This window comes from Tursiops truncatus, unplaced genomic scaffold (genome assembly GCF_011762595.2).
Source record: "Tursiops truncatus isolate mTurTru1 unplaced genomic scaffold, mTurTru1.mat.Y mat_scaffold_463_arrow_ctg1, whole genome shotgun sequence".
Lineage (NCBI taxonomy): Eukaryota > Metazoa > Chordata > Mammalia > Artiodactyla > Delphinidae > Tursiops > Tursiops truncatus.
Genome location: NW_022983316.1, coordinates 22,338 through 40,956, shown reverse-complemented (window position 1 = coordinate 40,956; position 18,619 = coordinate 22,338). Strand labels below are relative to the sequence as shown.

Below are 18,619 nucleotides of genomic sequence, written 5' to 3'. Positions count from 1 at the left end.
TACTCACCATGTATTGTGGCCCTATCATGGTCCCTGTAGAAGTATACAGAGATAAAGCAGAATTTTTTATTTTCCCTTAGGGAGATTAGAGTCTAGTAGGAAAAACTATGAAGCACTGCCTTTGTGATGTCCTGATATGCAAGGTGTGGTCTACGTCTAGCTAAAAGAAGCTCTGAATTACTTTGAACTCTATATGTTTGTTTTTTTTTAACTTTCCACTGTTATAAATAAAGCTTAAGGGATGTGATGGCTGCTTTTGGCAAAGTAGGGAAATCTTTTCATATTTAAAAATTTTTTCCAGGAAACGTTACCTGGAGCCAGAGTAAGTGGAGGTCTTTCCAACTTGTCCTTTTCATTCCGAGGAATGGAAGCGATTCGAGAAGCAATGCATGGGGTTTTCCTTTACCATGCAATCAAGGTATAGTGGAACACCTGTTTACCTTTTGACACCAACTTGTACTTAGGGCAGGGGTTTACAGACTTCGGCCCACAAACTAACTCTGCTCTGCTTTATTCACAGAGTTCTGTGAATACAGTTTTATTAGAACAAAGTCACACACTCTCACTCGTATCCTGTCTATGGATGCTTTTTTGCCACAGCAGCAGAGCTGAGTGGTTGCGACAGAAGCTATGGCCTACAGTATTTTCTATCTGGTTCTTCACAGAAAGAGTCGCTGACTCCGATTTAGAGTATCCCTAGAAATCCTCATTTTTCTTTTTATTGCCCTTAGTTTGGTATGGACATGGGGATAGTGAATGCTGGAAACCTTCCTGTGTATGATGACATCCACAAGGAACTTCTACAGCTCTGTGAGGACCTCATCTGGAACAGAGACCCTGAGGCCACCGAGAAGCTCTTACACTACGCCCAGGTAGGGAGAGGTGTTCCGATGGATGGCTTTTCCTATCTTTGAATCTTTCATTCACTTAGTGTTATTAGACCTTCATTGTAGCATAGAAGCAAGGATCCAGCCATGTCTTTGAATCATTGAAGGTTTCTACAGAGAGTTCTAGAGAAGGTGTTTTCATTAGGGCAAGGAAGGAGAAGCAGGCCTTAACCTATCTGCTTCAGTATTCTTAATTTATATTTCTTTAAGTTTATTTTAAAATGTAAAATTAATTTTTCTCATACCAAAGTAATACATATTAACTCTAGAAAATGTACAAAATACTGGTAAGCAAAAGAAGAAAATAAAAATTACTCATAATCCTACTACCCATTTTTAACCACTGTTGAGATTTTGTTACAACCTTCTAGTCATGTTTTTGGTTTTTTTCAATATGAATATGTGCTAATAGGTGTGTCCACACACACACACACACACACACACACGTACACGCACACGTACACGCACACTCACACACATTTTTTATAAAAATGTTAACTATATTCTCAGTGCTTTTTTGATAACCTGTTTGTTTAGCAGTATACTGGGAACATCTTTCCATTTTATTGGGTATTTTTCTACCTCATAATGTAAATTGGCTACTTTGGACATTTCCTTGTGTGGCTGTGTGATTACCTGGTTCCCATTGTTACAGCTTTATATTTGTATTTATACCTGTTTATATTAGGATCTAGTCCAATTGTGGCACAGTTCTACAGTTCAGGGCTTGAGGTCTGTACACATTTGATCTATAGACATGAGAATAATTTTAGTTAATCCAAAAATCAGTTCCTTGTTTCCGTTTATTATGTGTTCGGCAGTCCTAGCTGTATTAAGTATCTATTATGGGTGCTGCTTCCTAGAACTCAGTTTAAGGAAAGATGAGATCTTTACCTCAAGAAAACTTACTTTTTAATTTATTTCAGAAAGTGATAGCAAGGGAAGACATTTTTCTCACAAGGCACGTTGGGAAAGTGGTAGAATACTTTTGTGTGTGTTGCCACCTGTGTTAATGTTTTCCATGTTAAAATCTGAATTCATCTCTGGCAGAACTGCTAACTTTTCCTCTTCCTTCGAAGAGTACTGAAATGTTCTGGAAGAAGGATAGGACAATTTAGGATTAACTGCATCCTTGATTTATCAGCCTCACGGGAGACAAGATTTAGATTTATGAAACCGCTCCTGTTAGCCTTAGGTTCATTCAGGAAAGCTGAGTGGAGTTCAGACTCAGTGCCAGTGAGCACATGACCCTCCGCTCAGTTCCTTGGGACATTTCTGATTTCTCATGTGGACCCAGGACAGAATGTCTTGACGGTTGCAAATATAATCAAGTTCTGCTTCACAGCTCATTACATAAGAAACAGTGCCTAGCTTTCCTTCACTATTTCCATGATTGTTTCTACTCGGGTAGACAAAGTGCTTAGCCCAAGACGTGAGTGTGAAACACTATTCAGTTTTTGTCTTAGTCTGCCTTCAACTTAGTGGGGGATCCTTCATGAATCACTGACTAAAACAGGGTTCTGCTGAAGGCCAGAAGGGCAGCATAGCTTCTATATCAGGAAGTTATACTAGAGCGTTCTTAATTAACCCATAAAGTGATGTGCTATTTCATCTTCTCCACTGTTCAGATAAGACAGCTCTCGCTTAGGAAAGGTAGGGCTCCATAAGCCTATTCTTATATATGGTTTTGCTGGTTTTGTATTTTATATCAGTCATTCTTTTCGGTCTTTGTTCACTTTTAGTATTTGCTTACAAGTTTTTGTTTCTGTATATCTTGCTGAGCTGCCGAGGGGTTTTGCCCCTGGGGCACAGCTGAAGGTTAACGGGGAAATCTTCATCACAATTGCAAGGGTTCAGGCTTCGCTGGTGGTGGTGGTGAAGAATCCACCTGCCAAGGCAGGGGACACGGGTTCGAGCCCTGGTCCGGGAAGACCCCACACGCCGCAGAGCACCTAAGCCTGTGCGCCACAACTACTGAGCCCGCGTGTCGCAACTACTGGATCCCGCATGCCACAACTACTGAAGCCCGTGCACCTAGATCCCATGCTCCACAACAAGAGAAGCCACTGCAATGAGAAGCCCATGCACCGCAACGAAGAGAACCCCCGCTTGCCACAACTAGAGAAAGCCCACGCGCAGCAATGAAGACCCAATGCAGCCAAAAATAAATTAAGAAAAAAAAATTACAAGGGTTCAACAATCCATCTTATAAACAAGTGCCTCCCTCTTCATGTAAGCATGAGGACTTATCACAAGCCATTGACACCTCTGTCAAGTAGGCTGTCTGCATTCAAGGTGACTTCTGTCACCAGTAAGGAATTAATAACCAAAACAGGTATGCTTTCATCACTGCCAGGAGTCGTCAGCTCTGTAACCATTCCTCAGGATACACCGAGTGCAAAGGGAGCGTGAAAAGCAGGAATATTATGAGACAAATAAGGGTTGAGGAATTATTTTCTATATAAGAGAATGATTATTTCTTTTTGTTATGAAATGATGAACTCTGCACCCAAGTTTCATCTGATAGATTATTCAATATTATTATTAAAGAGGGTGGAAAGAGTCCTGTCTCTGATCTTCCTAAGCTCTGTAATGGACTTTATTGAAAAATAATTCCCCTGATTTGGTGCAGGCTGACCTGTGGCGAGTAAGTTCCAGGTGTCATGAGACCATGCAATTCCCGTGGCGTTTGTTTATTAGGCAGTACTCTTTGGGCATGAACGGGGAGGATCTCTGCTCTGGGTGGGATGGCTCTTGAATGGCCTCAGATTGTGAGAATACACAGGTCCCCAACTTACGATGGTGCAAAAGCAGTAAGCACTCAGTAGAAACCGTACTTTGAATTTTTGAATTTTGGTCTTTTCCCAGGCGAGCGATATTCAGTACCATCCTCTCTCCTGATGCTGGGCAGCGGCGACGAATCACAGCTCCCCGTCAGCCCGCCATCACGAGGGGAACAACCACTACACTTACAACCACTCTGGACCCACACAGCTGTTCTGTTTTTCACTTCTAGGACAGTATTTTTTTTTTTTTTTTAGATTCCAAATATAAGTGAGATCATACAGTATTTGTCTTTCTCTGTCTGACTTATTTCACTTAGCATGATGCCCTCAAGGTCCATCCATGCTGTTTCAAATGGCGGGATTTCCTCTTTTTTATGTCCGAATAATATTCCATTGTATATATATATACACCACACTTTCTATAGCCATTCGTTCACTGATGAACACTTAGGTTGTTTTCACATCTTGGCTATTGTAAATAATGCTGATGTGTGTGTGTATATATATATATATATATATATATATTTTTTTTTTTTTTAATTGCCATCTTCTTTAAGGTTTTTCAGCATGCGAGAGAGACATTGGTCTCTTGACATGTGACAAAGCCCTGCGTCATTCAGTTACCCCAGACCTCAACCCTGGAGCTCCCCCCAGGCCCTTCCTTCTTTCCTACCACACTGTCCATTACTTGATGCCTTTATGTTTGTGCTTTCCTCCTCTTCCTGTTCCTACCGCTGTAGTTCAGGCCTTCAGCATGGACTGTTAAAATATTCTCCCCCTTCTAGGGTTCTCTTAAAGATACTACTTTGATGGGAATTCCCTGGCGGTCCAGTTGTTAGGACTCGGTGCTTTCACTGCCAAGGGCCTGGGTTCAATCCCTGGGTGGAGAACTAAGATCCCACAAACCATGTGGCCAAAAGAAAAAAAATTACTACTTTGAATGTTACTCTGCAGCTTCAGAACTTTGTATTGTGTCATTCCCCCACCTCCACCCCTACCTACCACCACTGCCTGGAAGGTTAAGTCCAAACTCCAGAGCATGGATTTCTGGCACTCTGTGACTTGGCCTCTACTATCCTGCCCAAACATTGCTCTGGAAAATCCGTTCTTGTTCAGGATTAAATCATTCAGCTAATATTTACTCATTTTTGTTTTGTGCTTTCTGTACTTAGAGGATCTAAGTAGTAAGAGAGACATACCCCTACAGAGCCTGCAGCTTAGTGAGACATGCAGAAGTGTGTAGAGGCAGTTGTCATTGAGTGTGGTGGGTAGGTGCTGTGACAGGGCATGTATAGGATGCTCTAGACTGCTTAGGAAGGGCACTGAACCCAAAAGTAGAGGTGGTCAGGGAAGGCCTCCCAGAAATGCTGGGTCAGGTGAGACCTGAAAGCTCAACAGGAGTTAGGCAGGCTAATGTTTGGGGTTGGATTGTACTGGTATTCCCTGCCAGAGGAGGAGGATTTGCATCCAGCTGGGGCCTGGCATCTGGTAGGTGCTGAATAAATGTCAGGTGAACGGAAGTGAAGGCCCGGGGGTGAAAGAGCTGATGGAGAGTGTAAGGAATTGAAACGTTCAAGACAGCTGAGCTCCTCAGGAGTGGCAGAAGATGAAGCTGGGAGGAAGTCAGGTCAGGGCATTGTATGGCGTGGAGAGGAGTCGGTACCGTATCTGGAGAGAAATAGGGAACTTACAGTGAATTTTTTCCCATGGGCACAGTTTGATCAGGTTTGCATTTTGGAAAGGCCCCTCTGGCTACAGGGTGGAGGATGCATTGGAGACCAGGGTGATCCTGGGCTGTGGAGACCAGTTAGCTGCTTGCACTAGGAAAGTGGAAGCGGGGTAGAGAGAAAAATTGAGACGATGTAATCATTAGGACTAGGCGATTGAATGAATGTGAGGAATGGATGGAGAGTCAAGAGTGATACTGAGGTTTATGGTTTGGGCAACTAGTGCCATCAGTCGAGATGGAGGAAACAGATAATGCCATTCACCTTCCATACCATGATCATTGTGCTTTTGTCCCTTTGCTGAATCTGTCAGCTTCTTCGAAGTCTCTCTTCACCACTCCAGTTTGCGATGATATGCAAAATTCCTAGCCTCGTCTGTGTCATCTCCTCATTCAGCCCTTGGCACGTGCTTTCTCTTTAGCTTACCTTTCTTTGTGTATTTCCACCTCCCTTATGATACGGCAAAGTCCCGGAGAGCACAGTCTTGCACCTCGCAGTGTGCCCGCCTCCAGGATGATTTCTGACTTAGCTTTATTACAGCCTCTCTGTACATATCTGTGGGTAGTGATGGTCCTTGTTGAGAACTTTAAAAGCTCATCAGATATGAGGTTTAGCTAGCTTCTCTTACTGTCCTGGAAATCTTTGGTCCTAAGATGCTATCTTTTAGGAAAAAAGGAAAGAAAAAAAATGGAGCCTCACTCTGTCTCTCTACTAAGCATTCAAATCGTAGTGGTGATCATTTTGTGATTATAGAAATATTGAAGCACTATGCTGTGCACCAGGAACTAACATAGTGTTGTAGATCGATTATGCTTTAAAAACAAACAAACTCGTAGAAAAAGAGATCAGATTTGTGAATACTAGAGGCAGGGATGGTGGGAGGGAAAATAGGGTGAAAGCAGTCAAAAGGTACAGACTTCCTTGTAAGATAAGTAAGTACTAGGGGTGTAATGTACAACATGATAAATATAATTAAGCTTCTGTATATTATATATGAAAGTTGTTAAGAGAATAACTCCTGAGAGTTCTCATCACAAGAAAAAATGTCTTTTTCTTTTATTTTGTATCTATATGAGATGATAGATGTTCACTAAACTTATTGTGGTAAACATTTCATGATGTATGTAAGTCAACTCATTATGCTGTATACCTTAAACTTACACAGTGCTGTATGTCAATTCTATTTTAATAAAACTGGAAGGAAAAAATGTTTTAAAAAATAAAAGTTCAAATCCTAAAAGACTTCTCTCTTTCCGTCTCTCCTTACCTCAAACATTTACCAAGATCTTAATTCACGCTGGGTACTCTACTAGGGCCTTGAAATGTAAAAGAAGAATAAGGCATAGTTTGTTTCTGCCCATTAGCTGAGTAAGTGACCTGTTGTATTATCTCTCTGTCCAAATTTCAATCCAGACTCAGGGCAAGGGAGGGAAGAAAGTCATCCAGACTGATGAGTGGAGGAATGGCCCCATCGAAGAACGCCTTGCATATGCTCTTGTGAAGGTGAGTGTGGGCTGGAGGCTGGGGCTCGTCCTGAGGGCTGATGATGTGGCTGGAGGGGAGGTGCTGACAGCAGCTGACAAAGGAGGTTCCCTGGACCACCCTGGGTGATTTTGCCCTCCACGCCCCCCCGCCTCCAGTACTTTTGGTAGTATCTAGACATACTTTTGGTTGTCCCCCCTGGGGGTGGAAGCTTTTACTGGCATCCAGTGGCCAGGGGTGCTGCTGAACTGACCATCCTACATGCACAGGATAGGCCTGCACCACAGAGAATTATTCAGTCCAAACTGTCAGTTATGCCGAGGTTGAGAAATGCTGTCTGAGACCAAGTTGCTGTCGTTTGGTCAACAAGCGAATCCTGGCTCTTCTGCTATAATTGGAATTTTAGGCCAAATAAATAATCTCTTGGCTTCAATTTCCTCATTTGTGAGTCTGGAAAATTTCAGAGTTTTTTTTTTTTTAATTAATTAATTTATTTTGGCTGTGTTGGGTCTTTTGTTGCTGCATATGGGTTTTCTCTAGTTGTGGTGAGCGGGGCCTACTCTTGGTTCGGTGCGCGGGCTTCTCATTGCAGTGGCTTCTCATTGCGGAGCACGGGCTCTAGGCACGCAGGCTTCAGTAGTTGTGGCTCACGGGCTCAGTTGCTCTGCGGCATGTGGGATCTTCCCAGACCAGGGCTCGAACCCGTGTCCCCTGCATTGGCAGGTGGATTCTTAACCACTGTGCCACCAGGGAAGCCCCAGAGTTCTTTTTTTGCCTCTAGAATTTAATTTTTAATTTCTTGGACTTTTGAGATTCACCTACTTCAGGTTGTGGAACTAGTCAGCCACCTCTAAGGATCCTTGAACTGGGGATGCTGGAGGATTAGGGCCTGACCAGTGAAGGCAGGACAGGTCAGTGGAAGTTTCATGGACTGAACTTCGTCTAAGTGTCCTGCCCATTGTTATTCCTCCCCCCACCCAGCCCTGTAACATTACAGTGAGAAAACATACTGTTTTCACAGGAGATATTTGTTAATATATAACCTGTTAAACCACTAGGAAAAAAAAGTGTATTTTATTATGAATTTGAACTTATTAGTACTCCTTCTGTCACTAATTTTTCACTTTTACTCAATATTTACTTTATATCGATAAAGCCAGCTAAGCACTTTACACGGGTTATCTCATTTAATCCTCAGAATAACCACATGAGGTTGGTACTGTGTGATATATTAATCAAGGAAACTGAGGTTTAATGAATTGTCTAAATTAGTGATAGGAGCCAGGGTTTGAACAGTCTGATTCCAAAACTCATAATCTTAAGTATTTCCATGATTTATTCTTTGTTGGCTATTTGAACTTAAGCCAATTTTTTCTGTGATATTTTTCCTATTTTTTTTGTGTGTGTGTAGGGCATTGAAAAATACATTATTGAGGATACTGAGGAAGCCAGATTAAACCAGGAAAAATATCCCCGACCTCTGAATATCATTGAAGGGCCACTGATGAGTGGCATGAAAATTGTTGGTGATCTTTTTGGAGCTGGAAAAATGTTTCTACCTCAGGTTGGCAAATGATGGGGGGAAATTTTCACAATTGAAAGAAAAAGCCTTTATCTTTTAAGTTTGGGTAAGTTTGGGTATATTTCTCAGGTTTTAATTTTGACAAGAGCTCAGGGGCATTGAGATGTGATTCTGGTCATTCTTTCTCTAAATTCATTTTTAGGAGTAGTCTGGAAAAGTCCATCTAGGCTGGTGTGGAGGTTAGAGGTCATCTGGATATTCCCAGCATTCTAGTCTTCATGTTCTGGGCTTCTGTATCACTTCTTACCCTAACACATGTCTCTCCTCCACCCCCAAATTGAAATAAAACCCAAGTTATACAGAGTGCATTAAGTCAGATAGAGAAAAACAAATACCGTATATTAACGCATATATGTGGAACCTAGAAAAATGCCACAGATGAACCGGTTTGCAAGGCAGAAATAGAGACACAGATGTAGAGAACAAACGTATGGACACCAAGGGGGGAAAGTGGCGGGGGGGTGGTGGTGGTGGTGGGATGAATTGGGAGATTGGGATTGACATGTATACACTAATAAAATGGATAACTAATGAGAACGTGCTGTATAAAAATAAATTAAATTAAAAAAAATAAAACCCAAGAGTAATGTAAAATTATCATATTAAGATTTGATTTGACCAGCCCGTGCTCATCCTTAAGGATGAATATTTTGAAAAGGTCATTACCATTTTAAATAGTGATATACATTAAATGATATATTTCAAGTAAAACCAGTACTCTTACTCTTATTTTGACTTACAGCAGCTACTGACCACATCAGTTAATAAATCATGTTGAGCCTTCTGGTCTGTGAGGCATACAAAAAATAAGTCCCTGTTCTTTTTTTTTTTTTTCTTATTTAACTTTTTTAAAAATTATAGTTGATTTTTTAAAAACTCATTCTACATTTAATTATTCATTGCCCATTTCCCCCGTTTCCTTCATAGCATTCATCTTTTCTTATAGCTTTATTGTTTTATAATTAATATACGATAAACTGCACGTATTTAAAGGATGCAGTTTGATAAGCTTTAGCATGTCTGCACCTGTGAAACCATAATCACACTCAAAATAAAGGGCGTTCAGTTGTCCTGTCTTAGTCTCCCCCCGTCTGGGGCAGTTCCTCAGTCTTTATGTTTCATGATGTTGACTTATTATTTTAACTTTTTATTTTTGAGTTAACTTTAGACTTACAAGTTGCAGATGTAGTTTAAAGTGTCCATGTATCCCTCACTCAACTTCTTCCCCTAATGTTAACATTTTCACTTGATCATAGTACAGTTATCAGAACCAGGAAGTTAGCATTGGTATAATACTGTTAACGAAAGACCTTGTTCAGATTTCACCAGTGTTTTCGCTGCTGTTCTCTTTGTGTTCCACAACCCCACATTGCTTTTATCCTGCCTTTTCTAACAGTTCCTGAGTCTTTCCTTGTAACCTTGACTTTGGAAGAGTATAGTACAGTTTGATAATGGTAGCCTGTCCCTCAGTTTGAATTTGTCTGATGTTTTTTCATTTTTGGCAAGAATAACACAGTATAATGCTGTGCCCTTCTCGGTGGATCATATCAGGAGGCCCATCATGTTGCTGTGTCTCATTACTGGTGAGGTTAACTTTGATCATTTGGTTAATGGTGCCTGCTATGTTTCTCCACTGTAAATTTACTTGTGGGGAGAAACTTTGAGACTATGCAAATATCCTGTTTCTCATCCTACTTCTACTCATGAATTTTAGCATACGCTGATGAATTTTATAAAAGACCCTGTTCTTTTTTGTCTATTTAATAAATTTGACATGTTTTGTTTTGTAAATTTAAAGTGCACAGTGATACATTTACATATTGTAATATGATTGCCATTGAAGCAATTTTTATCACACTGTATCATTATAGTACAATATTATTGTCTATATTCATTATACTGTGTGTTAGATCTCTATGGCTTATTTACTTGTTACAAGTTTGTACCCTTAAATACCATCAGTCTTATCTTCCCATCCCCTATCGTTTGGTAACCACCATTTCACTCTCTGTTTTATTTTGTTTTTTCTTTCCTGTTTGCCTTTTTCAGGTTCCGCATGTAAGTGATATCACACAGTACTTATCTATCTCTATCTGATTTATCTTGCTTAGTATAATGTACTCAAGGTCCATCTGTGTTTTTTGCACATGGCAGGATATCCTCTTTTATCATGGCTGAATAATATTCCATTGTATATATATGTACCACATCTTTTTTATCCATTCATCTGTTGATGGGCGTTTGGGTTGTTTCCATATCTTGGCTACTATAAATAACGCTGTGATAAACATGGATGTGCAAATATCTTATCAAAATCCTGTTTTCATATCCTTTGGGTTTATACCCAGAAGTGGAATTGCTGGATCGTGTGGTAGACCTATTTTTAATTTTTTAAAGAACCTCCATATCGTTTTCCATATAGTTGGACTGATTTACATTCCCACTAGCAGTGCATAAGAGTTCTCTCTTCACCACATCTTCACCAGCACCTGTTGTTTCTTATCTTGATGATGGCCATTCTAACAGGTGTGAGGTGATAGCTCAGTGTGGTTTTGATTAGCATTTCCCTGATGATTAGTGGTGTTGAGCATCTTTTCATATGCCTACTGGCCATTTTGATATCCTCTTTGGAAAAATGTCTTTTTAGTTCTTCTGCCCACTTTTTAATCGGAATATTTGTTTTTTTGTTATGAAGTTGTGTTAGTTCTTTATATATTTTGGAAATTAATCGCTTATCCAATATATGTTTGCAAAATTCTTCTCCAATTCTGTAAGCTTTAAAAGGTCCTTTTTTGCATAAGTCTTAATTGTAAGTGAATTGTAACAGTGGGGACTGAGAAGAAAAGGCTGACAAGGGGCTCTTGGAGGAGAAGCTTGACACCTGAAGGATGTATAGAACTTGGAGATGTGATGGAGGGCCTTCTAGGCAGAGAAAAAATAACGTGCAGAAGTTCAGAGGACAGAAACTGCAACATTTGGCTTCTAGCCTTATTTTCCTTCTGCTCTACCTCATTCATTGACTTTCCTCACGGGGGTCTCCTTCCTTACCCCACCCACTCATAAGTGGACTCCAGGGTGGCTGACCTGAGGACAAAGCATGCATAATAATTTGTGCTAAAATTTCACAAGTGGCCAGTAGCAATCATCCAGGTGTTCTGGTAAAGATGCCTGACTCTGTGTATTTACCCCAGGTTATAAAGTCAGCTCGGGTCATGAAGAAAGCCGTGGGTCACCTTATTCCCTTCATGGAAAAAGAGAGAGAAGAAACCAAAGTGCTTCCTGGCACGATAGAAGACAAGGTGAGTCATTTTGTCCGAGCCCGTGGGCCCTGTGGGGATCGGCTCTGCACACTCTTACTGGGGTGTGGGTAGGGACCTAAGCCATCAGGCTTGGCTGTGTTTGTCATTGAAGATGAAAGGGAGGAATGATCCAGCTCTTTTACCAAATATCAGAATACCCTGGGATTTTTCCCATAAATGTGGCTTCATGAAATTTTTAATAGGAACATAATTTTTCAAACAAAGCCCATGATTTCAAGACAAAAGCAGTTTGTTCATTCATCTACTGACTATTTACAAAGCTCCTACTACGTGCCAGGTACTGTGCTCGACACTGTAGCTAAAAAAGATTGGTCCCTACCCTTGAGATGCTGTTTAGTTTTGGATAACCTCTTAACCTCTTAACTGAATATTTCCTGTGTGCTGGTCATGTTCCTGTCACCACTTCTGGATTCAGATCCATTCTTGTTGGCTGTACCACCACAGTAAATCATTAAGCTTTTGACCTTGTTTAGCCCCCTGTGAAGCTCAGGCAGCTTTGGCCCCTAGGATTCTGAATTCTAAAATTGATCTGAGTTTGTGAATGGCTCTTGCATAGTGTTTATAAAAATCCCGTTTGCCTTGTGTGCCTTTTTCTTTTCTTTTTCTCTTTTCTCCCTTCCTTCCTTCTTCCTTCCTTCCTCCCTCCCTCCCTCCCTTCCTCCCTCCCTCCCTCCCTTTTTCCGAGGGAGGGAGTGCTGCCAGTCTGGACCAACAGTGTTGAAGCCCCCCTGCACTGGTCTGTTGTGGTCCTTCCCATTCTGACAGGACACGTGCGATTCACCGGCTCCTTCCTCTCCCTTTACTGCTAATAGTGAATGCTTATCAGACAGGTTTTGGGGGTTAAGGATATGATCTTCAGCGATGGGACTGTTTTGTATTTGAACTTAAACTGTCCTTTGAGGTGATGGAATGCATGATCTTGGTTGAAGCCCCCTGAGCTAACCAGCTGGGCGGGCTTCCTTTGAGCTGCTGGGGCTTACAGCCGCCTTCTCACAGAGCATGGGACCTGGCTTCTGGGTCCATCTTCTTTTTTTTTTTGGCCATGCCACGCAGCATGTGGAATCCTAGTTCCCCAACCAGGGATCAAACCCCCACCCCCTGCATTGAAAGCCTGGAGTCCTAACCACTGGACCACCAGGGAAGTCCCCCGGGTCCATCCTTGAGGTTGCCTTGGTTGTATTGAATTGCTTTCTGTGCTGATACCTGTCTGGCTTTGGAGAACTGGGTGATCTGCTCTGAAGTGACCACAGCGATGCTTAGCTGCTTGGCTTCCTCTCCAGGACCCTTACCAAGGTACCATTGTGCTGGCTACCGTGAAAGGCGATGTGCACGACATTGGCAAGAACATAGTTGGAGTAGTCCTTGGCTGCAATAATTTCAGGTGAGTTAAGACCTGTCATTTTCACCCCCTTTCTTATTTAAAGTACAAGCATTAACAGGGTAATTCTTTATTGGGTGCGAAGGGCAGGGTAGGGCAGTAGATGTTAGAGATTATTTTTAATTTCTTTTTCTTCACTGTGTTTTCAAATTTTCTACATTGAACATACCTTTTCAAATGAAGGAAGTTAGTAATTATTTAATGTTGTATGTTCAGTAAGGACAAAAAGAATAGAAAAAACTATTCAAGCAGTGTCAAAACAACAAGAGGCCTCTGGGGATTTGACCTCCGGCCAGAGGCTGGAACATTGGGTCCCACCCCATGGCCCATGACATTGAGCATATTTCCGTTTTCCTCTCCATGAACTGCCAGATTTTTAGAGCCAAGATCTTATTAAGACCTTCGCTAAATAGAGTTTTATAAGAAGGCTTTGACTGTACAGTTCTTTTTGCTTTGCTTAGAACAGAACCAGGCATGCATCCTGGTGTTGATGAAGCTAGTTTTTGAATGTTGTATACAGGTAAAATCCCTTTCTTATATCTTTCATTATAGTTGAATGATTATTCAGCGCAAATTTATTTCTATGTGAGAGCTCATGACCCACAGTAAGAGCATGTTTTGCTCAGATTTCAACATATTCTTTGTAATGAAAAGCCTAATATAACTAATGTCTTCTCTGGCCCATGTCCAACCAACAGTCTCTGAGTCATGGACTTCTTTCCAATGTGCGTTTTTCTCTGTAGAGAAGAGAGACTTGACTGCAGCTACAGCTGGGCTCCCTTGGAGTTGTCTTTGCCCACTGTCGGATAATAATTACCCTCTAAGCCCCCCGCCTACTCTCAAAATATTTATCCATGTCTGCGTTCAAGGCTAATTAAATGCAGCTAAGAACCACTCAGAAAGGCTGGAGATGGAGGAGCAGTGTGAGGGCGGCACCTTCTTCCCTCTGACTGTCTTCACAGGCACTTCCGTTTGGCTGCCTGTTCACTGTCAAAGACTTAGCATTCTCTCCTGGTCCTGGAAATGAGGAATATTGTTCTTGGAATATATTAATTTTTTTTAAGATAAAAATACTGGAGATACAGTGGAGGTTGTTATAATGAGATTTTACCTATAGGATAAGTATTTGGACGAGAAATAAGTATTTGGATGAGGTATTTGCTTCCTAAAATCTCTGACATTTCTTCTGTTGTCTCATCTTTTCAAACCCTATGTTGTTGGTTTCTATTTGCATTTATCATAATTAGTTCAAGTTCAGTTACGCTGATAAATGTTTATAGATCATCTACTACATACCATGCATTGTATCAGAGACACGAAAGTGATTGAGTTGACTTTTCTCCATTTAAGAACGTTACTGTTTATCAGGCTAAAAAGCAGGAACATGTTCAGTGGTGATAGTGGGACAAGAACTATTGAAAAGGCAATTTGTAGACAAACTCTCTACAGCAATTCTTGAGATATCATTGTCATGTGTTTATCATTTTTTATTATGAAAAATGGACAAGTAGTTGAGAGAATCATACCAGGAATGTATTTTCCTCCAGTTAAAACATTTTAAGGGACTTCCTTGGTGGCGCAGTGGTTAAGAATCCGCCTGCCAATGCAGGAGACATGGGTTTGATCCCTGGTCCGGGAAGATCCCACATGCCGCGGACCAGCTAAGCCTGTGCGCCACAACTACTGAACCTGTGCTCTAGAGCCCACGAGCCACAACTACTGAGCCCACGAGCCACAACTGCTGAAACCCACGCACCTAGAGCCCGTGCTCCGCAATGAGAGAAGCCACCGCAATGAGAACCCTGCTCACCGCAACGAAGAGTAGCCCCCGCTCGCCGCATCTAGAGAAAGCCCGCGTGCAGCAACGAAGACCAAAGCAGTCAAAAAAAAAAAAGAGGCCAGGGAAAACTGTGACCAGCATACCCAGTTCCTCTGGCTTGTGCACTGGGGGCCACTTATCTGGAGTAACTGGAGAAACGTCTTCTGATGAAATTCTATTCTTTTTGCAAAAAAGAAAAGTTAATGTGCAAACTTTTTCTATCAGGTCAAACACTCCTTTGGGTCTTATGTCTTATAACACATAGACTCTTGGCACTGGTGGGTTTAATGTTATGACATCAGCTAGTAGACAGGTGCCCCTGATAGCTGCTTTATATAGTTAAATGTATGCTTTTGCTGGGTATCCATGTTCCAGCTGATGCCTGGGTGAATCACCCAGCTAGTGAGTGAGTCTAGCAAACCATCCAGTACCAGATATTAATGCAACTTTCTCATTCCTGGTTCTTTGTCGTTGATGCAGTAAATCTCATGAAGAGACATGTTCTTTGTGGGGGAAAAAAGAAGTAAAGAGGACTGAAAGTGGTAGTTCTGTCTAGACAGAAAACACATTTTGTATGGGGATGATGCAATAGAATTTGCAGATTTGAGAATTTAAATGGTTCTGGGGATGTGTCCACCAAGAGTTTATTAATACCTAACATTTGTTTTCTGCTTCACAATTTATATAGTGCTTTTATATAACTGATTTTTCTTTTTCTTTGTTTTTTGGTATTCTTTTCCTGATTCCTTCCTTCCTTCCTCCCTCCCTCCCTCCCTCTTTCTTTCTTTCTTTTTGTTCATTCTTTTTATGGTTTTGATCCTGCTTTGCCTGCCTCAATTATTGTATTTCTCATTTTACACAGCTAGCAAGTGGCAGGCTGTACTCAGGGCTTCTGAATCCAAAAGTCGGGATTCTATGTTATGTCAGTTTAGCTTCCAGTATTTATTCCAGTTATAAACAACTTTAACTGTAATGTATAATATTAATATGCTAGTTAAATTCCTCTGAAGAAATAATTTAGAATACTTAAAAACATTTTTGATCAGATATTTGATTACATGAAAGTTGATTTTAGATATACTCTTTAATAATAATTATATAAAGAGACAAATGTGGACTTTCCCCATGTAACAGATAATGCACACTGTTTAACTGGGTAAGAAAAAGTAGGATATATTAACAGAAATGTTAAAATTAGATATACATCTAGTACTTTAAAAAATATGGATCTGATGAAACAGATAATGAGGTATATTTTCATTTTAACCAGTGGTTCTTAATATAATTGTCTAGTATGGGTAAATAATACGCAATATATGGCTAAGAAGGGGACACTTTGAAACTGTATAATGTTAGAGCTTTCAGCTGAGTAAGGAAAACAACTGTATCTAAGTCAAGGGCGCACTAGAGACTTCTCCTAGCACCTCAACATGCTCTCTTTATAATTATTCGGAGGCTTTCAACTGTGTGTGTGTGTGTCTGTCTGTGTCTGTCTGTCGTTTTCTAGCTTAATTGAGATATAATTGACATATAACATTGTTTAAGGTGTAAAATGTTGATTTGATACACTTATATATTGCAGTATGATCACCACCATAGTGTTAGCTAACACCTCCATCACATCACATAATTACCATTTCTTGTTTGTGGTGAGCACATTAAGATCTACTTTCTTAACACTCTCAAGTATATCATACAGTATTGTTAACTCCATTCATAGTGCTGTGTATTATATCCCTAGAACTTATTCATCTTCCAACTGGAAGTTTGTACCCTTGACCAGCATCTCCCCATTTCCCCACCCCTCAGCCCCTGGTAACAGCTGTCCTACTCTCTGTTTCTATGAGTTCAGCTGTTTTAGATTTCCTGTGTAAGCATATCCTACAGTATTTGTCTCTCTCTGTCTGACTTATTTCACTTAGCATAATGCCCTCATAGTCCATCCATGTCATAATGGCAGGGTTTCCTTCTTTCTTATGGCTTCTTATGGTTCCATCGTATGCATGTATCACTCCTGCTTTATCCATTTATCTGTTCTTAACCACAGCTTGGAAACCTTATAGGGGCTGCAGACTGGTACGGTACTCCCATCTAGTGGTGGTACCTGTGAATTGCAGGATCAGAAGAAGCTGCCACCTTTAACTTCATTTCACATGACAGTAAATATGAGGCACCCTAAGTGGATGCAGATGCAAAGCTAGCTTTATATTCCATTTTAATTCCTTCTGGAGAGTAAAAGGGGCTTTATATATTACAATATTTATTTTCTAAATTGTATGAATTCTTAAATAGTATTGGATGCCTTTGCTAAGGCATTTAGTGCAGCTTACTTTTTTTCTGTATTAGAAACTCAAATTAAATGCCTGCATTTACAGCTCTGTTACAAGCACTTTAGAAAGATGATTATAAAATACAAAATTTTCCATAACATCATTTTTATTTTCTTTAATCTCTCATGTGGCAAAATATAAGAATGTGTATAAGAGGCCTACAGACACTGGGTATAGCTCAGAGTGCAGAAGGGAAACCAAGGGAAAGCCAAGGGAGGTGGAGAGTTATATGGGGGATGCAGGGAGTTGTAGTAAAGGGGAAAGAAAATGGGAAGAGATGGTGGGAAGAATGGCGGCTGCCACGGAAGGCAGGGATGGGATTGACCCAGGCTTCAGATCCTTTCCTTCAGCCAGGGTTCCCCAGGGCCAGCTGTTTGTGATTCTGGACGTTCATAGTACTAGTTTCTGCCTGGGTGGCCCTCTTTTTTCCTTCATCCAGCTAATACCTACGTATTTTTTCAAAATGCAGCTGGAATCACCCTCTTGGGGTGCTTCTAGTTGTTACCGAGATTAGATGGTCTCCCACAGCACACTGTAAATGCCTCCTCTGTGGCACTTGTCACACCATATTCTAATTCAGAATATGAATTAGAATTCATATTCTAATGAACTCACATGTGCTCAGAAACTGATTTCTCAACTCACACATGCTCAGGAACTGATCCCCTTCTTCTGGGGTGGGGCTGGGGACAACCCGAGGCCTAGATTGGTTGTCCCTGGTGGTGAGCAGCCTCCTTCCTGTATCCCAGTGCCATAAATACTACTTTCTATGCATGGAAAACTTTGGGAAGTGCTCCTCTAAACAGTGATATATTTGACTGTCTCCCAGCAAGACCTCTTAAGACAGCCTAATACGTTGGAAGTTGAACTTGTACCCCAGACCCCTGGCTCACTGTTTCCAGACCTCTTCTTACCTGCCTGACTGCCGGTTGTCACTCTCTTGCTGATTTCTCCTTCTCTGTGTGACCCCTGAACGGGGGAGTGCTCCGAGGCTCAGCCCTGGGACCTCTTCTCTGTCTGTCCTCACTACCTAGGTTAGTGCTTCTCGGACTGTAATGTGCCTTCTGACCACCTGGGATCTTGATAAAGGTCAGATCAGGTTAAAGTAGGTCTGGTCAGATAGTCTTAGATCATCTCATTCAGTCTCATGACTTTTTTTTCTTGCTCCTCTCCCCTTTCATCTCCCCTCCCCTTCCCCTCCTCTCTCCCCACCTTCCCTCCCCCCTTTCTCCCCACCCTCCACCCGCTTTTGGCAATTTATTTTTCTACATCTTTTACACACGGTCTGAGGACTTTTTAACACCATCT

General features: G+C 41.2%; 1 protein-coding gene across 1 annotated transcript in view; it reads left to right on the top strand.

Annotated features, from left to right (window-relative positions):
* LOC117310896 (methionine synthase-like) overlaps positions 1-18,619 on the top strand; it is a 37,599-nt gene that overhangs the window by 2,998 nt on the left and 15,982 nt on the right. The window contains exons 3-8 of the mRNA XM_073799834.1: positions 302-418; positions 732-872; positions 6,814-6,903; positions 8,294-8,446; positions 11,656-11,763; positions 13,065-13,165. Of these exons, the coding sequence (XP_073655935.1) occupies positions 302-418; positions 732-872; positions 6,814-6,903; positions 8,294-8,446; positions 11,656-11,763; positions 13,065-13,165 (710 nt within the window). The remainder of the gene's footprint in view (positions 1-301; positions 419-731; positions 873-6,813; positions 6,904-8,293; positions 8,447-11,655; positions 11,764-13,064; positions 13,166-18,619) is intronic.